Raw genomic sequence first — 27497 nt, 5'->3', positions numbered from 1 at the left:
CGGCGCTGTGAGGGGGATCAGGGGATGAAGAGACTCCCAGCCGGAGGGCGGCGCTGTGAGGGGGATCAGGGGATGAAGAGACTTCCAGCCGGAGGGCGGCGCTGTGAGGGGAGGATGAAGCGGCTGCCAAGGCCTGTGCTGTTTCTGTTTTGCTGAGCAGAGGAATGGGATCAGGATTGGGTGGTTGATTGGTGATGAATTGGAGTTTCCTCTTTGCTTTGATGAATGAAAGAACCTGAACCTGTGAGAGAAGAGCAGTTGCTGCAAAAAGTGAGTCTGTTGGAGTTCATTCCTGCACTTCCTTGGTTAATATGGTCATGGGTGACCCTGTATACTTTAGTGTGAGAGCACAGCAGTCCATACCTTCACTCAAATTATTTATCACAGTCACCTCGGTCTGTATCCGAGTCCTCGTACTGAGCGCGAAAAAAAACTATGGATGCTGGAGTTTGGGAAAAAAAATTCTGGACGTGCTCAGCAACTCAGGCAGCGTCAGCAGAGAGGGACAGACTAAATGTTTCAGGTTTGGAGGATGATAAATAGCTACACACCTGAAATGTTAAGACTTTGTTCCTTTACATCCAAAACTTTGACATGCTGTTGCATACCTAAGATCTCTGACTTTTGCCTATATAATCTTTTAGTGCAACTATCCCAATCTAATTTTGACTATTGGCTTCGTGCTGATCCCTGACACTATTTGAGCAGCCTATTAATGGGAAGCATGACAAGACCATGGAGTGCATACACTCTCAGTCATATTTGTATCAATAAAATATTATGACTTTTGACTCCAAGCACAGATCTTGTAGTGGTGGAGAGTTTGGAAGGTGCTTAAGGAGTCTCAAGGAGTTTCTGCAATACACTTAGTAAATAACACACATATTGCTGAATTAGTGGTGGAGGGAGTGGATGTTTGTGGATAGCATGTCAGTCAAGTTAGCTGCTCTTTCTTGGATGGTGTCAAGCCCTTATCTACCCTGGAACCTGCTTTGTTAAACAGTACAGTTTTAATTGGTTCAACTGCAGTGTGGTGTAATTACATTTCCTATATAGTCAGTGTGCATACCTATGGATATTCTTTCCTGATGTCTGCAAAGTTGTATAGGTCTACTGCCAGATTCTGTTCTCATCCATGGAGTACCCTCCTCTTGCATTAATGCAGTATACTTATGCTTCCCACAGTAGCACTGTTCAAAGATTCTGAATGCTGGGATGGATCGCAACCCATCTCCACCACCAAATGATGAAAGCACTGATGAGACAACCAGAGTTGATGCAATTGGGAACACAGTGTACAGCAAGCACTGGTTGTTCAGCACACTCATGAAGCTGATTGAGGTAACATTTACATTCTGTACTTTTGCCACTGTATATTAAAACCCAGTTCCTATTTTGAAATGGTAGGAATGCGGATTTGATCAATTTCATTAGGGCTTCCTCGCTCCACAGAAGACTCAGATGGCAAGTATATTGAACAAAGTTGACTCAATTGCATAAATTGTAAGACAGTTATAACTGATCTGTGCTGAGTCACCTGATTCCACTTAAAATGAAGTGGGGTTATGGTAAGGGGAGCAAGCCAGTAGAGTGCACTATCAAGTAGACCATGATGTGCATGTTTGACTGTATTGGCTTCATGCTGATCCCTGACATTATTTGAGCAGCCTATTAATGGGAAGCATGTCAAGGTCATACACTCACACTCCTATCTATATCAATAAAATATCATGACCTTTGTGACACCGAGCACAGAACTTGTATTGCAATTACAGATTTTACTGGGGTATCTAGCAAGAAAAAGTGTGCACAACAACACAGTACCGGATGGCAGGTGACATGCTAAATGTATAAACTGTTTCACTTTCTCAGCTTGTCTGTCCAGAAGGTGAAGAGGCAGACAGATCAGATTCCAGAACAGAGACAGAACTGGATGAAGATCTGGAGAATGAGATCTGTAAAATGTGGGACATGTCAATGGATGAGGTAATCATGGATCTCCATCAGATCCTTCAATGTGATGGTTAATGTAATCTGTTTGAATGTAGGTGATTGGTATATCTGGAAAGAATATTCTACCTATATCTCAAGTCTCAAAATCTCTTTGCTATTCACTATTCTGTCTTTAAATTCCTTTTGCTGGCTCAAAAATCAATCTCTGCAGTGAGAAAGAAAGATGAACTAATCTCTAGCTTTGACTTTTTCTGCTTCACTGTTGCTTCATTTCACTGAGAGAGCTTTAAATGAAATGGGTGACTTTTGGTGAATTCATCAACCAATTAATTTTTCTCTTTTACTATAGCGCAGTACATTGAACTGCCAAACCAACTCTTGACTAAAAAGACACTGTGTGATCAAATGATAATGTGAACATTTTGTTTTCCAGTCATAGCTTTGTAGTCTGTATTGTAGAAAAGATTGATATAGGTAAGATCGTGTTTGCTGAGTTGTTAGGTGGTTGGTGTTTTTTTGAAATGCAGCCATTTTATAGTCATTGACCATACAGCTTAAAGGGCTAGGTCTTCACTGCACTGTTCTTAACCTTAGGACATGCATGATGGCTGTTGCTGTCAATATCAGATGTTTGGCTACTGTCTACTGACTCAGACACATGTCACTATTGCTTACTCACTAAGCTTTGTGTTTTGTGCTGCAGGATGTTGCTGTGTTTCTTCAGGAATTCAATGCTACAGACATCTTGCTGGGGATCATTGGTAAATCCAAGTGTCCCCGACTAACGGTGGGTGAAGCTTGCAGTAAGTGAGGGTTACTTGCAACATAATGTGTTCCTGTCTAGTTTATTGTATGATAGCCTCAATACTTATAGTTTTTGGGAGAGTGAGAGACCTGGCAATCAAACTTCTCCAGCATAAACATAGACAATCTAATTTTAGACGTAGACAATTTATGTGTAGTTTGCAGCAATTTCATGATATCCATTTTGCAATATCTTTTAACTATTGGACATGATACACATCTGGTTATTAATGAGACATGGTTCTCCTCTTACTATCCTATGTCTGGGTAATTAGCTGATGCCAACCACCATTTTTTAAATAATCAGGATCAAAAAGCAACCTGGTTGTACCTTTATGAGGAGATAACTGTCTGGATGGTTTCTGCAGACATAAGCTGAGTGTCTTTCCTAGTTATTTAATCTGGAGTTCTGGAAATAGCTACACAGGACAGCAACTTTAGAATATTGGTTAAAAGGAAGTGCATTACACTCTGAAAATAGTTTTTCTCACCACATATCTGCAACTACCGATCTAATCACCTGCACTCTCCCCTCCACCTGTGATATCCTAGCCTCCAAAAAAAAAGTTACTGTCTGTTACCCTGGTCCCCATAGTAGATGTCCACCACCCTTCAAAAGTCTAAGGGATGTAGACTTGAATGGGTAAAATGCACAACTAATTTAGCTAGTTATGGTGAGGTATGGCTGGATCACCTAAAGCATTATTGGGCTTCTCACAATTCCAGGATCATCATAGAGTGAAGGTCTATTTCTTGACTTCTTGTTTCCACAACAAACTATCTTTTTAAACCCTTCTCCCCATTTCCTTGATTCCAGCAATAAGTGCAGGGAGTTCATGGGGGGGCAGCACACTGGTTCAATGGTTAGCACTACTGCCTCATAGCGCCAGGGACTCAGGTTTGAGTCCACCCTCGGTCTGTGTGGGATTTGCACATTCTCCCGTGTCTGCGTGGGTTTCCTCTGGGTGCTCTGGTTTCCTCCCATGGTCCAAAAATGTGCAAGTTAGATGAATTAGCTGTGCTAAATTGCCCACAGTGTTCAGGGATGTGTAGGTTAGGTATATTACTCAGGGGTAAATGTCAGCGAATGGGTCTGGGTTACTCTTTGGAATGTTGATGTGGACTTGTTGGGCTGAATAGCCTGTTTCCATGCTGTCGGGATTCTATGATTCTTTTGTCAATGATTTTAAAACCATCTGAACAGCTGCTTCTGTCACCTTCCATTTCACCCAGGCAAACTTCCTTAAAATTCCCTTTTGCCCCCACCTTGAATTTACACATTTCTCCTTTCTCTCTCATATATCCCTTCAGGTCTTCTCCAAGTTTATCTTAACTATACAACCCATCTCTTGCTTCCTTATTCTCCCTAAGCTGCTGACTACCCAACTTCTCCTCCAGATCCTTATATTAATCAACAATGAAAATTGTTCTTTCTCTTTCAAGTAATCTCCTTCTCTCCTCTAGATCTGCTATCATCATCCTTAAAAGCAAAATTCTTGTCCCAACTGTCCTCTCAAGCTACAGTCCAATCTCCAGCCGACCTTTAGTTTCCTAAAATATGTCAGTATGTTATTGCTTCTTAAATTGGTACCCAGCATTCCCAGAGCTCCATATTTGAATTCCTCAATCCTTCCAATCAGCCTTGTATCTTTGCTGCTGTCATAAATCAGTTTGATCAATATTCACAATGACATTCTAAGTAACTATAACAACATTAAATTATTCCTTCTCATTGGTCTTGAGTTGTCTGAAGTCTTCAGTGGAGTTAACTACAGCATCCTTCTCTGATACCTGTTGACTGTCACCCAACTGGTGCATACATCTGATTCCATTCTGATCTGTTGGAAGTTGCGCATATCTGGGGTATCAATTAGATTGGTCCTTGTTCCTGCTCGTGCAACATTACTTCTGGCATGGCCACCCAACGCTGCTGTCACTCAGTAACATTTCCAGGAACCAAAATTCTTCATTCGCTTGTACACTACAACACTGAACTCTTCCTTAGCATCATCTCTCTCAACTCTGCCACCGTTGCTAAATTATCAGACTGTTCATCGGTATTGAATATTAGATGCAGGAATGCCCACCAATTGAATATTGGACAGACCATGATTTTGATCCCTCAGCAAAAACCATTTCCAAACTACAAATTCTACCTCTCTCATCGGTGAATGGTTGAGAGTAAACCAGACCATTTACAATCTTGATGTCTTTTTTTGACTGAGATGAGTTTCTGACTACATATGCCACCACTGAGGCCTCCTACTTCCATGTCCTTAGCATTGCCTATGTAGCCTCTGCTGCCAAAACCCCCTGTCATCAGTTTTTTACCTCTGGACTTAATTATTCCAATGCATTCCAGGCTGTCCTCCCACATTCTACCTTCAATAAATTTGAGGTTTCTCAAAACTGTTGTTTATGTCTTCACTTACCTCAAGTTATATTCCTCTACCACCCCGAGTTCACTGATCTTCACCTCTTTATTTCCTTACCTCTTCTTCATTATTGAGACAGTCCTTAAGACCTACCTCTTTGACAAAGCTCTGACATAGTATTTCCTTACGTGGCTTGGTTCCATATTTTGGTTTGTAATGCCCATGTGAAACACCTTGGGATAGAAGTTTTTTTTCATTGTTTTAATGATCCACTTCAAAATAAAGAGAGGTGAAGGTTTGTAGATAGTTAACTAAAAGAAGGGTTTAAACTTAACATGTATGAATCAAAGTCTTCACCATGGAAATACAACTATCAGAAAAAGCTGTGGTACTGTGTTAAATGTATAGTTAAGTCACTTAATGAATGAGCTAAATGGTTATGTTTACATTTTGCACAGAATACTGTTCTGTGTGCTGCTGGAGGTGGGGTAGGTTTTGGTTCAAGATTGTATGATGTTGAGGACAAGAGAGCATTTAAATAGTACTTACCTGTAAGAAATTAAATGTTGGGACTGAATTCATGCTGGGATAGTGTGTAAACGGTCTGAGGACGGACCTTCAGCTAATTGCTCATTTCTCATTCCATTTTGTTTCTGCAACAGTGATGTGTTATTGCTTAATAAAGTCTCTTCTTTTTCGAGGTTAGGAGATTTGCGTTGGTATCCTGGGAAATATGGCTTGTTACAAGGAGACCTGTCAGGCAATCAGTAACAATGATAATCTTGTGTGAGTATTGTATACAAGCTATGGTATATATTCTTCCATAAATAACTAGTAAGAACATTAACTCCCATCCTTAGAGAGTGTTGTTGGTGCAGTAGGCTTTTGGAAAATCTGGCATAAAAATTGAATTGAAGATAAGCCCGTAGCATAGAATATTTCTCTTTTGTCGTTCTCTCCAGCTCTCCTGTACGTGGGGCATGAGCTGGACAAATCATAATTGAAATTTTCAGTTACTAGAGTCTTCATTGTACACCAGAGAGGCAATCCCCTCTGTAACCTCTGGTAACGGCACCAAAGTTAATGAAATTTTAGAAGTGACATATAGGAACTCTGTAAATCTACTTCCTGTGTTCAGTTTATCATCAAAAAGGCCCCCTCCTACTTTCTGCATAGAATCAATTAACCAGTAAACTTGGCTACTTCTTTATTTGAAACACCAAGTAGAAAATGCTTTACTCAGGCCAGTCGGATATAAGAAATAAATCCAGCAAAAAATGAACTTAAATCTGAATCTTACTATGCTGTGCTAGTGTTACTTGGTACTGTGATTAATAGCACAAAGTTTGCCAGTGTAGTATGAAACACCTGAAGTGATCAGATGTATGAAGACTCCCAGTATTAAAAATTGGCAGCTGTTTCAGTGCATGATGTTTGTGATACATGTGTAGAAACATCTGAGGTACTCAAATAGGCAGAGGCAGCATTTGTCCCGAGACTGTATTGCAATTTTACTTCAGCTACAGATCCCCTGAGATACTTGTGGCATCTACTTTGCTGTTACATAGAAACAGAGAAGGTAAGAGCAGGAGGAGGCCATTCAGCCCTCTTGAGCCTGCTTACCATTGTCACCTTCATGGCTGATTGTCCAACTGAACAGTCTCACCCTAATTTCTCCCCATGATCTTTGATCCCATTTTCCCCTAGTGCTGTCTCTAGCCGCCTCTTGAATATATTCACTGTTTTGGCATCAACTACTTCCTCTGGTGATGAATTCCACAGGCTCACCACAATGTCTCCTCATCTCCCTCCACCACGAATCCTTAGACTGTGACTCCTGGTTCTGTATGCACCCACCATCAGAAACATCTTCTCTGCACCTACCCTGTCTAATCCTGTTAGAATTCTATGTCTCTATGAGACCCCCCCTCACTCTTCTGAACTCCAACAAAAACAATCCTAACCTGATCAATCTCTCCTCATACATCGGTCCCGCCATTCCCAGTATCAGCCTGGTAAACCTTTGCTGCACTCCTTCGGGAGCAAGCGCATCCTTCCTCAGAAAAGGTAACCAAAATGCATGCAGTATTCTAGGTGTGGCCTCACCAAGGCCCTGTACAACTACAACAACATATCCCTGTTCTTGTACTCAAAACCTTTTGCACTGAAGGCCAACATATTATTTGCTTTCTTTACCGCCTGCTGCACCTGCATACCTACCTTCCACAACTTGTCCACAAGGACGCCCTAATCCCGCTACACACTCCCCTCTCCCAATTTATAGCCATTCAGGTAGTAGTCTATCTTCTTGTTTTTGCTTCCAAAGTGAATAGATTTCCACTTACCTAAATTATACTGCATCTGCCATTGATTTGCCCACTCAGCCAACCTGCCCAGATCATGCCGAAGGATCTCTGCCTCATTTCACCATCACAGTTCACCCTCCCATCCAACTTGGTATCATTTGCAAACTTTGCGATGTTACATTTTGTTACCTCATCCAAATCATTATATTGTAAGTCATAAATATCTACACCTGCTAACAACATTTCCATCAGTGAAGCAGCTGGATAACGACAGAATGATTTTGACCTAGGATGAACAATGTGAGTTTTTTGAAGCTGGAGTTTCAGAATTTAAACGTTTTAGGATTTAGTTTGGATTGTTGTCTTGGATTTGATGTGTCAAACTAAATATTCCATGCGATCAGTGATTGATGTTTCAGAATCACGTTGTTTGCCAACTTTTGTTAGAAATTCTAATTTTATTTGAAGGTGTTTTTCAGCAAGAAGGTGCTCTTTATAGCGGCAGAGTATAAGGTATTGATTAAGAAAGGAAGCAGCATAATTTATTGAATCTAAAACCTGTGGGAGAAGAATTTTGGATTTTATTCCAAAAGAGAAAATGCTGGAAAATCTCTTTTGGTTTCAGATTCCAGCATCCGCAGTAATTTGCTTTTATTTGGGAGTTTATTCCCTGCTTTTTATTGTTTCTGTGGTTCTTTAAAAACATTATAATTATTCTAGTTGTTCTAGGAATGTAAATTGTGGTGGGTGGCATGGTGTGTTCAGTGGTTAGCACTGTTGCCTCACAGGACCTGGGTTCGATTCTCCTCTTGGGCAACTGACTGTGTGTGGAGTTTGCTCAATCTCCCCTTATTTACATGGGTTGTCCCCGGGTGCTCCAGTTTCCTCCCACTCTGAAGATGTGCAGGTTTGGTGGATTTACTATGCTGAATCGTCCATCGTGTTCAGAGATATGTAGGTTAGATGGATTGGCCATGGGAAATACAAGGTTACAGGGAGAGGAGGATGGGTCTGGGTGTGATGCTCACGAGGGTCAGTGTGGAGTTGATAGGCTGAATGGCCTGCTTCCTGTAACAGTTCTACGATTGTATATTGGCAAAAGATGACACCTACAGGAGAAGAGGGAAGAATTTAGGGAGAAAATGTCATTAGGTTTGTTGGATTTTGAGATGGGTCTTAGAATAATTGGCTATTTTGTTGATTATCTGTTTCTTTCCTTTTCCACAGTAACGTTTTGCTGTTGCTACTAGGAGATTCTGACCCGCCTACTCTTTTGGAGACTAGCAGGTAGTGTTTTGAATATTTTTGAATACCGTGCACACTCAATTTATAAAGGTCACATAATACTTGATTACTTTCTAGCTAAATGACTTCATGAATTAACTGTACATATAAGGAAAATTTAATATGGAACTTTATTATGTTGGTAATGGATCTTCTCTGGAAACTGCTGTAGTGCTTACAGTGAAAGTGCTCCCATAATTCTGTTAGGCAAGGAATGCTAAGTTTTGGACTCAGTAATGATGAAGGAACAACTATATAGAATCAAGTTAACATAGTGAGGGACTTACTTGAGAAGTTGGAGCTAATGTTGCTGTTATATTCCTGGATGTGGTATGAAGTCTGATCTATGGAAACGTGCATCCAAGTGTGGTCAGTGTTTTGCATGGGGCATGTCCGCAAAGCTGGTAGAAAGGTTAACACTTGTATTAGGACAGCACCTATCTTTCTTTATCAGATGCTGACTGATTTATTTATTTTTATTTAACCTTTTCCATACTTCTGCTGTGCTCGATAACTCTGAAACGAGCCATTCCTCAGTTTGGATGAGGTGCATGATCTGATCTGAATTGGCAATATATTTACTGGTGTGGAATTGGTTGTCAGTCGTAACAGAACATCTGATCCTGATCATGGACCTGGGCATGATTCTTCATTGCACATAACTGATATGAACATAAACGGTTTCAATAAGATATAAAAGTGTTTGCTATCTGTTGACTTGAACTATGAGAAATAACTAAAAATAGAATTAACCGTCATCCACCCAAGCATGGAATGTGCCTGGAGGGGGCATTGTGTGCTGTAGAATGAACGTAGGTCTGTCACTTGAGATGTTGATATTCTAAGAATACGAGGCTACATTAATGCCACTTGTGGCATCTTGATAATGATCCCTTTTCTGGTTAATGCTTCAATTTTGCAGGTTAATACTGGGCTGTCTTTCTCAGCCAGATGTGTCCAGCATTTGGGTTGATCAAATCCACAAGCAACACTCTGTTCGGGAGAATGTATGTTTCATAATGCAGAGCTCCACAAATGGTAAGTGGTTTACTCTTTTCTTCAATACCCATGTGGTGGCAAAGTCTGCCTTTGTTTTCATTCTCTTGATTGGTCAGGTGAATTGGCCATGATAAATTGCCCGTAGTGTTAGATAAGGCGTAAATGTAGGGGTATGGGTGGGCTGCGCTTCGGTGGGTCGGTGTGGACTTGTTGGGCCAAAGGGCCTGTTTCCACACTGTAAGTAATCTAATCTAATCTGATATAATCTAATCTAATTTTTATTTGAGATGTGTCTGCCTGGCTTTTTGGGATGTTTGGGTGGAAGATTGGAAGCTAGGAGAGGAGGCTGCGTAAGTGTGCATGCCTGTGCATTTGAAACAGTGCAGAGTCTGATGTATTCTTTGAATGACAAGCTTGCAGTGATACATCGACCTGTGGGAGTTTCTCAGTCCTGAGTTAGTGGAAGTGCTCTCACTGTTAGATGTTTGGGAATTCAAACCCACTCTGGGGATTTCAGCAGGAAATCTTAGCTGAAGCATAAGATGAACTTAGAGCATGGTTAGGAACATTTGATTGGGATATCAGGCTATTACAGAAATATGGCTCAGAGGAACAAAACTGGCAGGTTAATGTTCCAGGGTACAAATGCTTTATGAGTGATAGAAAGGAAGGCAAGAAAGATGGGCAAGTGGCATTTTTGTTAAGGATAACATACTGGTTGTACATCGGGAGGATATTCCTGGGAGAATGTCCAGTAATGTTATATGGGTAGAACTGAATTAAGAAAGGGACGATCACCTTATTGAGGTTGTACTATAAGTCGCCCAATAACAGCAGGAAATTGAGAAACAATTTGTGAGACGATCTCAAATACCTGTAAAAATGATAGTGTTATAATGGCAGGGGATTTTAACTTTCCAAACATAGACTGAGACTGCCATAGTGTTAAGGGCTTGGATGGAGAGGAATTTGTTAAGTGTGTGCAACAAAATTTTTTTATTCAATATGTGGATGTGCTGACTAGAAAAGGAACAAAACCTGACTTTCTCTTGGGAAATAAGGCAGGGCAAGTGACTGAGATGTCAGTAGGGAGTGCTTTAGGGCAAGTGATCATAATTCTTTTTGTTTTAAAATAGTGATGGAAAAGGATCAACCAGATCTAAAAGTTAAAGTTCTAAATTGGAGTAAGGCCAATTTTAAAGGTATTAAAACAGGAACTTTCAAAAGCTGATTGGGAGAGGCTGTTTGTAGGTGAAGAGACAGTTGAAAAGTGGGATGCCTTCAAAAATGACGTAATGAGAATTCAGAGAGAGTATATTCCTAAGTGTGCAAGACTTGTAGGTGTAGGAAATCCTAGATGACTATTAAGGAAGAAGGAGGAGGTATATGTCAGTTGGGATTGAGCGAAACCCACAGAGAAGTATAAGGGCAGTAAAAGTATACTCGAGAGGGAAATCAGGAGGGCAAAAAGGGGGCATGAGAAAGCTTTGGCAAATAGGGTTAAGGAGAGTCCAAAGAGATTCTATAAACACATAAGAGCAAAAGAGTAACTAGGGAGTGTATAGGGCCTCTTAAAGATCAAAGAGGCTGCCTGTGTGTGGAACCTCAGGAGATGGGTGAGATAGTAAACAATATTTTGCATCACTATTTATTGTGGAAAAGGACATGGAAGCTAGGGAACTTGGGGAAATAAATAGTGATGTCTTGAAAAGTGTCCATATTACAGAAGTGAAGGTGTTGGTGCATAAAATGCATAAGTGTTAATGAATCCCCAGGACCTAATAAGGTGTTTCCAGACCTTTGGGGGAGCTAGGGAGGAGATGGAATCATAGCATCCCTACAGTATGAAACAGGCCATTTGGCCCATCAAATGTATACCAACCCTCCAAAGAGCATCTCACCCAGACTCAACCCTCTATCTTATCCCTGTCACTCTGCATTTCCTATGGTTAATCCACTAGACACTATAGGCAATTTACATAACCTGTACATATTTGGACTGTTTGAAGAAACCGGAGCACCCAGAGGAAACCCATGCAGGCACGGGGAGAATGTGTAAATTCCACAGACAGTTAACTGAGGGTGGAGTTGAACCCAGGTTGAAGGTGCTCTGAGACAACTGTGCTAACCACTGAGCCACTGGGCTGACAGTCTGGGCCCTTTGCAGAAATATTTGTATCATTGGCAGCTACAGGTGAGGTACTGGAAGACTGGAGGGCTGCTAATATTGTCTTATCATTTTTTAAAAATGGCAGTGAAAAGACTGGGTACTATAAACTAGTGAGCCTTTTGTCAGTGGTGGGTAAATTGTTGGAGGGGATTCTGAGGTACAGAACTTACTTGTATTTGGAAAGACGAGGACTGATTGGGGATAGTCAACCCTTTACTTGTGAGAAATCATGTCTCACTAACTTGATTGAGTTTTTTTTGAAGAGGTAACGAAGAAGATTGATGAAGGCAGAGCAGTGGACATTGTCTACATGGACTTCAGCAAGGCATTTGACAAGGTTCCCCATGATAGACTGGTTAGCAAAGTTAGATCACGTAGAATCCAGGGGAAGCTCGCCAATTGGATGCAAAATTGGCTTGAAGGTAGGAGACAGAGTATGGCAGTAGAGGGTTATTTTTCAGACTGGAGACCTGTGACCAGAGATGTGTTGCAAGGATCAATGTTGATTCCATTGCTTTTTGTCATTTATATAAATGATTTGGATGTGAGTATAGACGTATGATCAGTAAGTTTGCAGATTATGCAAAAATTAATGGTGTAGTGTACAGCAATGAAGATTATCTCATAGTACAATAGACTGAGGAGTGATAGATGGAGTTTAATATAAGTAATTGTGTTGCATGCTGGTAAGGCAAACCAGGGTAGGACTTATACAGTTAATTCCGTGGGCAGTGTTGCCAAACAAAGAGATCTAGGGGTGCAGGGGCATAGTTCCTTGAAAGTGGAGTCTCAGGTGGATAAGGTTGTGAAGAAGGCATTGGTCGTAACAATGAGTATAGGAGTTGGGACATCATGTTGAGGCTGTAGAGGACATTGGTGAGGCCATCTTTAGAATATTGCATTCAGTTCTAGTTTCCCCTACAGGATAGATGTTGTTAAACATGAAAGGGTTCAGAAAAGATTTACAAGGATGTTGCCTGAATTGGAGGGTTTGAGCTATGGGGAGAGGCTGAATAGGCCCTCAGAGGCTGAGGGATGACCTGACAGAGGTTTGTAAAATCATGATGGGCAGGAATAGGGTGAATAGCCAAAGTCTTGTTCCCAAGGTAGAGGAGTCTAAAGTTAGAGGGCATAGGTTTTAAGGTGAGAGGGGAAAGATTTCGAAGAGATCTGAGGGGTAACGTTTTCAAAGCAGAGGGTGATACATATGGAATGAACTGCCAGAGGAAATGGTGAAGGCCGGTACAATTACAGCATTTAAAAGACACCTGGATGGGTATATGAATAGAAAGGGTTTAGAAGGATATGGACCAAATGCTAGCAAATGAGTCTAGATCAGTTTAGGATACTTTGGTTGGTGCAGTTGAATTGGAGTAAAGGGTTTGTTTCCATGCTGTATGACTCTCTTAGCATCTAAAAGCAGTATGTAGATGTATCCCCCATTTTTCAAGATACAGACCTTTAGATGAGATTGTAAATCAAGGCCACGTCTGTCTTTCAGGTTATTCTAAACAATCCCAAGGTACTGTTTTAAAAACAAGTTGGAGACTTATCCCTGTTTTCTGGCTAATATGTATTCCTCACCAACACTCATAAAAACAAATCATCTGGTCTTTGTCATCAGTGTTTGAGAGACATTAGTAAACATAAATTGTCTGCTGCATTTCCTATATTAAAACTGCGGTTACTCTTCAGTTAGCTATGAAGCACTGTGGGATGTACTAAGATAATTGAAAGCATCACATAAATGCAAGTTTTTTTTGGACAGTGGTGTTATCAATGTATTGTCTTTGGTATGTGTTGCCCTGATCTATAAGTACTGCAATCCTATTTGTAGCATGTGCTGATGATGTCTGAGTGTCAGAATCAGGCTAGACAGCACTGCTTTGAGATTGGTGGTAATTTCTTTTCTCTGATTCAGCTGATTTGTTGGGGAAGATTGGTGAGGTGGTCGATAAACTCTTTGATTTGGACAAGGAACTAATGCTAAGCTGGGTCGTGGAGTCAAAGGGGTTGGCTAATGCATCAACTATAGAAAAAGAAAACTCAGCTGAAACTGCATTTGTCCCTTGCTTATTGGAAGCAGCCAGACAACTCAGGTAAGTTTTGGGGAAGAGGGTTTTAGCTACTGTTTTCATAGTTTTTGTATGGTGAATATAAACCCAGTGAAATTTTCTTGCATATTTTTCTTGCCTTCCTTGACATTGTTTCCATTTCTAGGGATAGGCTGGCCACTGGCCATTGTAAACTCAGTGACTCCTCAGCTACCTGGACTATACATCCTCACACCCAGCTTTCTGTAAGGACTCCATCCCGTTCGCCCATATCTCTGTGACCATCGCATTTGTTCTGATGATGCTGTTTTGAAGTTCATTACTGCCATCACCACTTCCCTTCCCTCCTACAACACTGATCACATTCCCCAGTCCTCACTTTCCACCCCACTAGCATCTGAATCTGAAGGCTCATAAGCCACCATTTCTGCTAACTCCAGAGAGATGCCACCACAAGACACACATTCCACTCCCCTCCATTGTCAGCATTTTGCAGGACACCCTTCTCTACTGTCAACATCTCTTTATACCCCGTGGGACTTTGTGAAGTGCAGAAGGTGTAGAACCTGCCTGTTTACTTCCCCTTTCTCCACTATCCAAGATTTCAAGCACACCTTTCAGGTGAAGCAGTGATTTACCTGCACTTCACTTAATCTGCTCTACTGTATTCGCTACTCACAACGTGGTGTCCAGTACAATGGGGAGACAAAACGCAGACTGGATGACCGCTTTGCAGAACACCTATGTTCTGTCCATAAAAAATGACCCCAAACCTGCAGTCACCTACCACTTCAACACATCACCAGGCCTCTGGGCAACATTTCTGTCTTGGGCCTGCTAAGACTGCTGAGCACAGGCTGGAAGATCATCATGTCGTTTTCCACTTGGTGACCCTGCAGCCTTTAGGACTCAATATCAAGTTCTATGCTTGAAGAGTCTGAGCACCTCCTTCCATGTCCTTCACCCACCCCCACATCCCAGGTTGCGTCAAGCACTGCTTTCAGCACAGGCAGCTCATTTTCATCTACTTATAGACCTTAGGATCTGCTTTTCTTACTCTGTGGCGTACTTTCATCCATCCCTTTGTCTGCCTAACTTTCTTGTCTCTGGGCTCCTTACAGACCTATCTGTTCACTCCTTTATCTCTTCCCAACCCCTATGCATCAGCATAATTACTACGTTTTCATAGCTGCCTTCAGTTCTGATAAAAGGGTAATTAGACTCAAAACATTAACTCTGCTTTCTCTCCACAAATCCTGCCAGACCTGCTAAGTTTCTCAGGCAATTTCTGGTTTTGTTTCAGATCTTCAGCACACACAGTTCTTTATTTTATTAAACTTTCCTTCTCTTTTTCAGATTCTCCCCCACCCAGTAATTGATGAATTATATACTGTGGGAATAGAATTTAGGTAGTGGGGGCTGTTGTCACTTGGTTGCACATGTGAATTTGAAACAAGGTGACATGTGGACTGATGCATTTTTGAAAGACAAGCGTACAGTGTTACATTGAACTGTGGGAGCTTCTCAGTCTTTGTTAATGGGAGTACTCTTATTGCTAGAAGTCTGTGTTTTTAACCCAGTCCATATTTCTCAGCAGAAAATCTAGCCTGAAACTGTAGAATCTAAAGGAGTTGCCTAATGTTGGAGGAGCCATCTTTCAGATGAGATCATAAAGCAAGGTCGTGTCTGCCTTTTCAGTAATGGATGTATAAAATTTTCACAAACTCTTAATCAAACAGTGTAAAATGTGCTGTTACACTCTTGGAATATTTTGCTGTTTTTCTGTTGAATGTAGTTTAGTTTGGTTAATTATCAGCAATGTGTATTACTTTACATTTTGCTTTGTACTACAGACTGTTATCCCAGCCAAATTATGTAGAATGCTAATTACATTTCCAAATTACATCATTAACTGAAAATATTGCATAGTAACGCAAGCTAAAACAACTAATCAAATTTATTTAAAATCATAGAAATTCTAATTTGCACAAAGCTAAATTAAGAGTTGAAGTTATTAAAGAAAACTGAGCTGTCTAAATCTATAACTATATGAGTCTCTTGATGACTTTTGGCATTTCAATTTGCCAAAGTGTGGTATGAATGTTTCCTAACTTGACTGTAAATGATTTAGGAAATCACAGCACAAAATTCTGCCTTACGTAATCTTGAATAGGCGGTGCCACTAAGAAACCACAAAGTAGTTGGTGTTAGAAAATGGTGAAAGATCATATCATTGCATTGTTGAGAATTGACCTCAGTTTGTTGCTGAGGCACACTTTTTGAACTAGTATTAATTTACACTTGACCTCAGTGTGCTTGATGCTCATAACGGGTAATGTAAATGGAGTGCACTACAAAAAAAGTTGCTGAACACAAAAACTAATACAAAGAAGCCAAGAGGCCCCAGTTCATAGAAGACCCTGATAGCAAATAATGAAATGCAACTCACCTGGGCACTTCCTGGACAGTTTTGTGAGATGCTAAAACATCAGTAATTTAGGTTCTTTTTAACTCATTCTTGGAATGAGTGTTGCTGGCCAATTATTACCAATCCTGAATTGTCCTTGCGATGGCGCTGGTGAGTAGTCCTCTTGAAATAATGCAGCCCATGAGGGGTGGGTACCTGCAGTGCTGTTAGGTTCCAGGATTTTGACCCAATGTGGGCAAAACATCAGTGGTTTAGTTCCAAGTCCAGAGTATTAGTGACTTGGAGAGGATCTTATAGATAGTAGGGATCACAGGTTGGAGAACTTACTGCTCCTTGGATGCTCTCTGAACTGCTGTGCTTTTCCAGCACCACTCTAATCCAGATAATGGATAATCTGAGAGATTTGACACACATAATAACATGCAGGTAAAATTGGTATATGTGTGGATGTGTAGTTTGTGTGCTAAACAACCAGTATTCCTGAGATCATTTCTGTCCTTTATAGAGACCTGTAATTGCTGCTGTTTGCATAGGGTGGTGGTCAGTGTATTTTGATCTCTGCTATTTGCTGTTTTTAGGTCAGACAGTATTGAAGGGTTAGAAGTTTACATGCATATACTACAGCTGCTCACTACAACAGATGGAGGAATGCAGGCAATAGGTAATTTTCTTATTTTCAACATTTCATATCTGCAATTCTTTCATATCTCTCCCATTGTTCTTAATGTTTACAAATGGTGAAATTCTACTTTTTGTTCAAATTGCATCAATATTACTTGCCAACATTAAAATAGCGTACGTACTTCCTGCTATTAATCTGTGTGTCATGTGTTCATTATGCAAACATGCCTGCTTTTAAGCTGAAATTTGTTTGACAAATCAACTTTCACCATGAAAACCCACTGATTTTTAAAAAAAAAGCTGAACCAATCAGCTTTGTAAAAGTGATTTTACATGATCATTTTAGGTCCATTTAAGTATTTAAAACATTTGAGAGTCTTCCTATTGAGCATTGTTGCAACTAAGATTGGAGGAGTACACCATTACTCTAGTCCTGCAACTCCTCGAGTCACAATATAAAACCGAAATAAATATATTTCATTACCCAAGATAATCGAATACCATATATGATATATTAGGTTTTAGACAAAAAATCTAGAAACTCAGCTTCTTAATAAACACAGTTACAGATTTATCATCAGTAAAAATGTAATAGTTAATTAATATACGCTACTACAGAAATACAATTGATTTTCTCTCTAAATGTCACAAAACATAGTTGAAAACATGCACCCACATTTCAAGAAAAAGAAAAACACATTTCTCTGCAAAAACGTGAGCATTCAGCCTGTATAATCTTCTGAAAAACAAACTCTGGCCAATGGGTTATTCTTGAAGGCAAAAGGATAAAGCGTAGTGTGTCAGAGTCTGTTGCTGTGATGTTTTGGCATGTATGGTTAAGTCACTCATCATGCACAGTTGTTTCTGATGTCATGCAAGATGCAGTTTGCTCAGAAAATGCCATTTTCTGATGTTCTTTCAAAAGGTTACACCCTCAGAGTCATAGCCATAGTCATAGAGATCTACAGCACAGAAAAAGGCCTTTCGACCATTGTGTCTGTGCCAGTCAAAAACAACTGCCTGAGTTTCTAAAGCCATTTTCAGACATGTGGTCCATAGCCTTGGCATCGCAAGTGCGCATTTGAATACTTCAGAACACCATGAATCTATGTAGAGGACTTCATCTTAGAAATGAGAGAAATGAGCTGTTTGATCTTAGCAGTTTCTCTTCAACTCAGCTTGTCCTTAGCATCTTTTCCTCCTATTCAGCTAGATAAAACAGTTTCAGCAGCATCGATAGCAAAGCCAGCGGTTATCGTCCATCATGTGAAAAGTCTCGTTTAAAAATAAGATCCAGTGTTCACAGTGAACCCTCCTTTATCGAAACTACTCCAGCTTTGTCTGCAAAACTTGCAATAAATTCCATGACAATTATCCTTCAAATCCTCGAAGCAATATGAAATGCAAGGTGTCTTCATTAGCAGCTTCTCTTTCTTTTGTGATAATTAAACAATTCTAGTTATCCTGTTCCACTTTAATTGATCTTTTGAAAGATATTTTTAAATACTTCTGTTGGTTGCACTTCTGGCTGACTGCAGTATAGGTTCACTAAGTTAAAAAAAAACAATAGCAAAAGGCAAATTAGGGGTATCTGGGATCAAGTTATTTTGCATTTGCACCTACAGCAGTCCCATTAGAATATGCCAGATGATATCGGTAATGTTAAGTATATATGTAGAAATTGGATTCCTTTAATCCCATTCATTGTTTTACAGGATTAATGAGCATAGAAGATCATAATGTGAATGGGATGGGCGTTATCAGAGGCTGCCCTATGGAACAGGAGCAGCAGTATGTAACGTGCTGTAGCATTGGCATGCGGTGACTCAGGATTAGTCCCAGAGGAACTAACCCCTTAGTAGAAAAATACTGGGATAATTCCCATCACAAGTCAAGATACCTTAACTTGATTTTGATGGAACTCATAAAATTTACTTTTTTTTAAGAAAATGTAAAAACAAGAATTCTGTCCGTGCAGGGGTTTTCACTATGCAACAGAGAGGCACTTTGAACAATATATACCATTCTGACTTCCTGTGTCTTTAACTCTGCCTCAGGTATAGTTGTGTTTGCTGATTACATCACAATGAATCTCCTTTCTCGTAGTAAGAACTCCAGACAAGGCTGAGACAACCTGGACTTTACTGTATGACATAGTTCGCACTGATCTTTGTCAGGATGATGACCCAGCTATCATTGTAGAGGAGCAGGCAAGTGTGTTGTCCTCCACTCTGGCTGTCCTTTCAGCAATATTTGCATCATGCATGGAGGAGAATTACATCAAGATTGAGCGAAGTGAGTGAGTTCAATGTGTACTGGGAGAGTTGGTGGGAGAAAATGGCATAATTAATCTGATTCTGACATCTTGTGGGCGGTAATGAGTTTCTTTAATGAGGTGATCAAACTAAGTACAAATGGAGAGAATTACAATCTCAAACAATTGTTCTAAGAGCAGATCATTATTACGTAGTTCTCTTCTTGAGTGGAATCATAATCTGAGTGGTAGTCAGTTCTCTGTAGCTCTATTCAACTGCTGACTTCTTACAATCTTTTATTCCTTACAATTATTTCTATTATGTTTGTCTTGTTATCGATAAACACTCAACCTATATATAAGTGAAAGCAAAATTGGTTATTGTCAGCTTAATGAATTGAGACTGGGGGAAAATGAGGCTGAACAATCATTCCTAAATCAACACTTGATTCATTCCTTTTTCCTTTAGACGTTATAGCGTTTTGGTATAACAGAATGACTTAATAGGCCATTTAAGAGTTAATCACATTTCAATGGGTCTGAGGCCAGACAGAGGCCAGAATATGTTCCTTCCCTAAAGGACATTAGCCAACCATATAGGTTAATAATGAACTATTGTTAACTGTTAACAATGGTTTCATGCTGAGCATTATTAGCAATTATTAATTCTATCAGCTACCATGGTGGATTTGAATGCATGTTTCCAGAGCATTAGGTTAGATCTCTGGGTTACTACTCCAGTAATATTTCTACTACCACACCACCACCTCGGAATGATATCACAGGTATATACTGTGGTTACAGAGAGGGATTGAAGCAATTGTAATTATTCTCCTTAGAGTATTGAAGGTTCAGAGAAGTTATCAAAATGAAGAATATTATAAACTAGTCTTTGGTGAGAAGGTCAGTAACCAGAGGTAATTAACAAAAAAAAAAATTGGAGATTAGGCTAAATATTCATGAAGTGAATGGGTGGTTTAAACTCCCACTGTGTACTTTGCTCAATTTGGTTCATTCAGTTGCAGTATTCTTCACCTGTGTGTTATGTCTGGTGCAGACCTTCCTTTGCTTGATACGCTGCTGCGAGTTTTGTTCTATGCAGAGGAATCTCAAAAGAGACCATCAGAGAGAACAAGGAGACCCAGCACAGACAAGTGGTCTGTGCCATCTCCGATATCTGGTACCCAGAAAGGGAAACAGCGGGAAGGAGACTTTCACTTGAAAATTCTCCTAGATATCTGTTGTGAATTTCTCTCTGAAATCTTCATGAACATTGGAAAGGTATGGATGTATACTGGAAATATTAGAAGATTAACAGTGTATGCTAATTGTGTTTAAATATCTGGAAATTCTAGGTGTTAACTGAGAATTCACTCTGGAGCCCTTAAAAATAGAGACTCTGGTTTTGGTGTTAGAAAATGCATGGTTGTAATCTTTAATTAACAATTTATAAAAATGTAAAGTTCTGTTCTCCATAAATGGCTTTCGGTTTTTCTAAAATTTATTCTGTTGTGAGATATGGTCTTTGCATATAAGGTCAGTATTTGTCACACACAAATGCTCTAATTGCTTTCTAAGGCCATTTCAAAGGGCAATTAAAATTTATCCATGATGCTGTGGATCTGGAGTCACATCAGAAAAGGATGGCAGATTTTCTTCCTTAAAAAAAGATGGCCTTTTCCAACAGTTGCTGGTAGTTTTATGGTTACCATAGCTGAGCTTTATATTTCCAATTTATTCATTGACTTTAAATTCCACCAGCTGCCGTTGTAGAATTTGAAGCTGCGTCACTGCAGTAATGCCCTGGACCTCTGAATTATTAGTTCAGTGACATTGTCACAACCATCTCTGAAACGTAAGAAACTGGCGATAGAGGTAACAGTGGGTTGGGTGAAAGGAAACTAAAGAAGATTGAGTGGGAATTGAGGAGATAAACAGAGGGAGGATGGATGTTGCAATTGGTAATGGGAAAGAAAAGATGAGGCTGAGGATATAGAAATCACTGTGAGCACTTTTACTTAGATTACCTCTTCTGAAAATGTTGCTTCTTGAATCTGCTGCTTATAAACCAATCACTAGCCACAGTGTGATTGACAATTCCTCAGTTCATGTGACTGCTCAGGTTTTGGTTTGGCATCATTACGGTGCATTGTGGTAACTATGGTTCTCTCTGTTGTACTTATAGGAGATTGTATCAAAAAGCTTTAAAGAAGGATTCCTGAGCCAAGAAATGTGTACTTCTGCTTTTCGCCACCTCCTCCCTCAGTATCATACAGCTGTGAGTATATTTGCATGACTTGTCTTCAGGGATGAGAGATTTCAGCCATTTGGTAGAATTCTGACTCTGGGATTATGGAATTCTGCCGTTCTTAATTATTTTTCTGACGTCCCCCTCTGACTGTTCCAACTTGTTGAGACTTCACTAGAAATAGCATGATTTTTCACTCACTGCTACAGTTGTCAGAACAGATTGAAGGCAGGACTGGAGCTTGTTGAAATTGATGTGTTATCTGCACCATAACTTAGTTGAAAGGACTGAGCACAAAATCCAATTTTCTTGTAGATGCCATGCTATTGGGGGAATAACCTGTGAGGATGGTGTAAATAGGCTGCAGAGACTAACAGAAAGAGTATAATGTGGGGGAAATCTGAGATTATTCAATTTGGTAGGAAAAATGGAAATGCCGAAGAGTATTGAAATAGAGAGAGACTACCAGGAAGCTCCATGTTACAGCTCTATATTTATCAGTTAAAGGGAAGACCAAATCAGTCAGTTAAAAGCGTTTGGAAAACTTTGCAGATTTATGAATTAGCTTTCAAGATTGTATTCTGCTGCAAGAATTTACTTCATTCTGTATGAAGTGCGAAGTGCTGAAATGTTCAAATGCTGAGGTCACTTTGGTAATTTTATACAAATGCATTAGTCCTTATTTACAAAAGATGAGCAAAGGGAACAATGATATTTCTATGCTTATAAAGTATAGTAATTCCATTAATTTGCAGTGGTGCAAAAACATTTGCATTTGCTGCAAATCATAAAATACAGAGAATATTAATTGCATCTTGCTTTGTCCCAAAAGCATTTTGGTCCTTTTTCTCAATATCATCCTTGATTCTTTGAACCATAGTAAAATTACAGCACAGGAGTGGCCTAGTATGCACTGCTGAAAGTTTAGCAAATCCTTACCCTCAGTTCTTCAGCACAAGTCAGCAAGTCATTAACTATGAGAGAAAAGTGTGTTAAACTTTCAGCAATATCTCTCCTTCAAAGTGATCAGGCATTAAAATGGAAAATGCTGGAATCAGATCATGGGCTCATCAGGATGTGAAAATCAAGGGTTAATTTTTCAATGGAGAGCTTTCATCTTTTTTAGATGTTACAGGATCTGTCTTGCATTTATCCAGAGTTTATTAAATATTTTTGATATAAATTTTTATGCTCATCAAGTTTAAGGATGTTGTTGCATGCATTAATCTCTCTCAATCTCTTCATGTCTGCCATGTATTTCCTGCATTTAAAAGTTTTCTCTGAAATTGTGCAACAATTTGTGGGTTGTTGCTACAGAAGGGAAAAAAATGAAAAATAGGTGCTGATTTTGCAAGACTATGCATGTCTTTAGAAGAGCTGATTTCAGTGTAAAACTGCTGGGCAGTTTTGATTTCTTATCACTGAGTTTCTGCATTTGAACCATCTCATAAGAAATGGTAGACTTCTTGCTGGGTCTTGGTTTTATGGATACTAATAATTTGTGACATCACTGCAGAGCCTAGTCACTAATTGTTAGGAGGCAATTTCTACATAGTGGGCAGTACAATGAACCTGATACTTCATTTTCGAGAGTGTGGTGCTGGAAAAGCACATCAGGTCAGGCAGCATCCGAGGAGCAGGAGAGTCGATGTTTCAGGCAAAAGCCCTTCGTCAGGAAGATATTCCTGATGAAGGGCTTTTGCCTGATACATCGACTCTCCTGCTCCTCGGAAGCTGCCTGACCCTGCTGTGCATTTCCAGCACCACACACTCGACTCTAATCTCCAGCATCTGCAATCCTCACTTTCGCCCTGATGCATCATTTTGTCCAACTTCACTCCTCAGTTAAAATCAATGATTAGGAGTAGAAACTCATTGAATTTGTTTCCTACTACCCACGACCAGTAATGCTCAGACAAATTGCTGTGTTCCCTTCAATGCCCCATCTGAGATTGGGAAATGAGCAATGTTCTTTTAAAGCTGGTGCTGATGAGCATTGTTGGAGCAAGTTAAAACAACTTTAGTCTTTGCCCAGTTGTGCACCATATGATTTGAATAATCTTGATGGAACATTGTAAAGGAAGCTTTGCTGGGCATCAAATCTGTGATGCACATAACTTTGTAATACTTAATAGAGTATTTCAGATCAAGCTTTAATCTGCATTCATTTGTACCTTCCCTCGGAGTGCTTGTGGGTTATGTGATGCCTAACAGGAGAAGTATTCCTTTCCCTAGCACTGACATCTTTCAACAAGATGAGCATAAAAATTTGTACTGATAAAGGTTTTAATAAAATTATTGTACATTTCATCCAGTTCTCAGTTATCTTTGCTGATCATTACCTGTAATGTCTGCTAGGTTGAAAAATTCCACACCATGTTATTGGAAGTACAACCGGACACTGCGGAACAATTACTACTGGAATTTCCCAATCTAAGATCCTGACTGGGAGTTGTTGCTGCCACTGACAGGGTGCTATGTTGTGTGGAGCAGATGGCCGCAAGACAGAAAACTCTTAATTGTCTAAATGCACATATCTCTGCCAGACATTACCTGGCAACAACAACGTTGTCAATCACAGACGTATCACATCAGCACAACTGAATTTGGATTTGTGAGGAACACAGAATCGCATGTTCATAATTGGATTAATGTCCTTATACAGTGTTTGTTTGAGTATTTATGCAGTACATGTGAGGTTTCTTTCTCTTGATGTAAATGTGAAAGAGACTAGCAGTTGTGGGAAGTTTCAGGATTTCTAAAGTTACCGACAAACTTCTGCTCTGTTTAGAGCACCCTGAGAATGTGACATCTCAGGAGCAGTTTCATCTTGAACCATCCAAGGACATGTCACAGTTTCAGGGCTAAAAGTTGACACCTAAAGCTGCAGCCTTTATCTTTATGTTTACCCTGCTGAAGCTATGATGTGTTGAACTATAAATGTGCTTTATCAGCACTAATCTGTTTACTATGTTACTTAGGCTGAAAAACATAATATTCAACACACTGCGTATTTTTCTTCAATAAATGTTTGCTTTTCTATCTCAATCAGCGGTCAGTGAATAAAGAATATTTAGCTGATTTGAAGCTTTTCAATGAGATGTTTTCACAAATCCCTTGGCTAATTTTAGTGATTAATGTCCCCTGGCACAGTAATGTTCATGGAATAGCAGCCTCTTTGTGGAAAAATACTTTTAGACACATTGTACTGATGGTGCAGTCGGTGAAGAACCATTGTCTAGATCCAAAACTTAGTGATCCAAAGGTTCCAGTGACCATCCCTGGTAATTTGAGTAAGCTGAGTTTGGCCAGGACAACAGTTAGTTTTACAATTGGTCTACCACCCCTTGTTTGAGTAGGCCAGAAATTAGCTAAGGATGCTTCTCCTAATGGTATTCCAATCATTCTGCTAGAAAATGTATTTGAATATCAAATGAAAACAGGATTGAATTTAGCACCCACAACTGAATAGCCTGTTTACATTTTTTTTAAGAGGGTCACAGAGATGTACAGCATGGAAACAGACCCTTCGGTCCAACCCGTCCATGCTGACCAGATATCCCAACACAATCTAGTCCCACCTGCCAGCACCCGGCCCATATCCCTCCAAATCTTCCCATTCATATACCCATCCAAATGCCTCTTAAATATTGCAATTGTACCAGCCTCCACCACATCCTCTGGCAGCCCATTCCATACACTTACCACTGTCTATTTATCCTATCCATGCCCCTCATAATTTTGTAAACCTTTAAAAGGTCACCCCTCAGCCTCCGACGCTTCAGGGAAAACAGCCCCAGCCAGTTCAACCTCTCTCCGTAGCTTAAATCCTCCAACCCTGGCAACATCCTTGTAAATCTTTTCTGAACCTTCTTTAGTTTTTGTTTATGAACAATGGCTAACCAGACCAAACAGTAACCTTGAATTAAAATAATGCAAGTGCATTCAGGAAAGAAGTGAAAAGAATATACTCTGTATACATGGTATAATCTGTATTTGGGAATTATTATTATAATAGTGAGGCAGGCAGACAGAAAATTTGCTTATCATGTACCACAGAAGTGAGATCTAAAGCTTCCTTTATATTTCTTCTTTACGTGCTTCATTCCCAACTTCAGAAGAACAGATTCTCTTGCACTAGTGTAACATTTTACCATTTGCATTTATATTTTTAGAAGAAGTTAATGAGGTAAGTTCAGTGTCAATGCCAAATTGTGACCGTATTTAAACTTTGTGGAGAAATTAAATAGGTGGGATAAGAACTGGGGACTGAGTATATCTATGTATAATTAATTCTAATCTCTGTGTTTCTGAAGTTCTCCCCATTGTAAATTTTAGTGTCTATTATTATAAAGAAATTTGTGTGTGCAAATTTGCCACACAGTCATTACATATTCCACCTTAATACTACAGTAACAGTTTCTACATTCTCCCAACTGAGTGAAGATGCTTTTCCCTGTACTCCCCCTCTAGTGGTAACAATGTCACTATTCTCCAGAGGCTATAATTAGAGTTCAATGGAAATATTAAAATATGCCATAAACGCACAACACCAAAGTACGACATAAGCCATTTGATGCAAAGTGCAAACGTTAGGCTAGCCACATTACCCTTTGCATCACTGTATTGTTTAAATAGGAATAAAATAAAACAGAATAGGAAATACTTGTAATGAATTAGAAAAATATCTTATGAAGACTTCACAAATAAAGAAAATATTTAATGGAAATAAGCTTACAACAGATCTTATTAGTGCTGAATTAACTCCTCTTTGAGAGGCAGTTGGGGTGTTCATGACCTCTGCATTCAGATGAAGAAATATTAGGCAGGGATTCAACCTAAATTATCATTCAATTACGCATTCTGTAAAGTGTGAGAAAAGAATTGAGTATATCTTAATATTCAAATATTCTGCACACTGTGATGCTTGTGATTTTAAAGTAATTAATTGAGTAAGATAGATGGCTGCCAACATTTGGTGGATTTACATTCCAGCAAGAGTCATTACCTTCAGAAAATGAGGGAAGAGAATTGAATAAAAATGTTTTTAAGACTGTAAATCTATATGTTTATGCTAATTAGTCTTTTAGACAGCAGTATGAGCCCAGGGATTAGAGATGCAACCCGCATAATCAAGTCTTCCAATATTCTAGTCTTCAAAATATTCTTATCAAGTAATTCTGTTTTTCCCTGTATACGTCTGATTTGTCAAGAACGTTTCTTGTAACACTTGTAGTTCTTGTCCTGAACTCAGCGCTACTTTCATTGCAGACATCATATTGCAATCAACAGAGACACTGAGTCTTTATAAGGTCTTTTTAAAGCATTTAGGGGCCATGAAGAAAGTGCAGGAATATGGTATTGAGATACGCGGTCAGTGTGATTATATTGAATAGCAGAGTAGAAATGAAAAGCTGAATGGTCTACACCTATGGTTTTCCACTCAGGTGGGCTGTAAAATTGGATTTCTGTCCCAGTGCATCTTTCAACTGAGATTTTAAAGCAAGGCCCCATTCTTCTAAGTTGATATAAAAGATCCCATGGTACTATTAAGTACAGCAGAGGTTTCATTCCCAATGTTCTGACAATATTTAACCCTCAACTAATATTACAAAGAAACAGATTATCTGGTCATTATCACATTATTGTTTGTAGGAATTTGATTGTCATAATACTTTCTTCAAATAAAAGTACTCCATTGCTTATAAAGTGCTTTGTCATATCTGGTCATGAAAACCATTATAAATAAAAATCACAAGATCAGGTTATTGTCCAACAGGTTTATTTGGAGGCACTGGTTTTCAAAGTGTTACTTCATCAGGTGGTTGACAACTACAACGTAGTGTTGTGATTTTTTACTTGGTCCACTCCAATCCAACACCAGCTCCTCCAAATCATTATAAATGTAAATTTTTACTTTTCATAGAAGGCAATTCTTTGGCCCAGTGTGCAATTGTGCTCTTTGAAAGAGCTATCTATTAGCCCCACTCACTTGCATGAT

At 39.5% G+C, this 27497-nt stretch overlaps 1 protein-coding gene across 2 annotated transcripts; it reads left to right on the top strand.

The window, feature by feature from the left end:
• The first annotated feature begins 98 nt into the window (after window positions 1–98).
• Window positions 99–27131, top strand: saal1 (serum amyloid A-like 1). Of its 2 annotated transcripts, none has more exons than XM_060838814.1 (13): window positions 99–270; window positions 1189–1341; window positions 1873–1986; window positions 2657–2740; window positions 5839–5918; window positions 8666–8725; window positions 9645–9760; window positions 13813–13990; window positions 16952–17034; window positions 19101–19289; window positions 20306–20529; window positions 21434–21526; window positions 23855–27131. In XM_060838814.1, the coding sequence occupies exons 1-13, from the start codon at window positions 226–228 to the stop codon at window positions 23939–23941; spliced, it is 1506 nt and encodes a 501-aa protein (XP_060694797.1). In that variant the 5' UTR covers window positions 99–225; the 3' UTR covers window positions 23942–27131. The 2 variants fall into 2 exon arrangements, with proteins under 2 accessions (XP_060694797.1, XP_060694798.1); XM_060838815.1 differs by having other exon boundaries at window positions 1186–1341.
• The last annotated feature ends 366 nt before the right edge of the window (window positions 27132–27497 follow it).

Source organism: Hemiscyllium ocellatum, chromosome 18 (assembly GCF_020745735.1).
Source record: "Hemiscyllium ocellatum isolate sHemOce1 chromosome 18, sHemOce1.pat.X.cur, whole genome shotgun sequence".
Classification (NCBI taxonomy): domain Eukaryota; kingdom Metazoa; phylum Chordata; class Chondrichthyes; order Orectolobiformes; family Hemiscylliidae; genus Hemiscyllium; species Hemiscyllium ocellatum.
Note: the sequence above shows the minus strand (reverse complement) of the source record. Positions and strands in the feature narration are given on the sequence as shown.

What these genes read in the sequence shown, in the direction of transcription:
- saal1 (XM_060838814.1), top strand. Translation starts at nt 226, where the DNA reads ATGAAAGAACCTGAACCTGTGAGAGAAGAGCAGTTGCTGCAAAAA. An exon ending in CACTCATGAAGCTGATTGAG is followed by an intron (nt 1,342 to 1,872) that starts GTAACATTTACA and finishes TCACTTTCTCAG; the next exon opens with CTTGTCTGTCCAGAAGGTGA. An exon ending in AGTAACAATGATAATCTTGT is followed by an intron (nt 5,919 to 8,665) that starts GTGAGTATTGTA and finishes CCTTTTCCACAG; the next exon opens with TAACGTTTTGCTGTTGCTAC.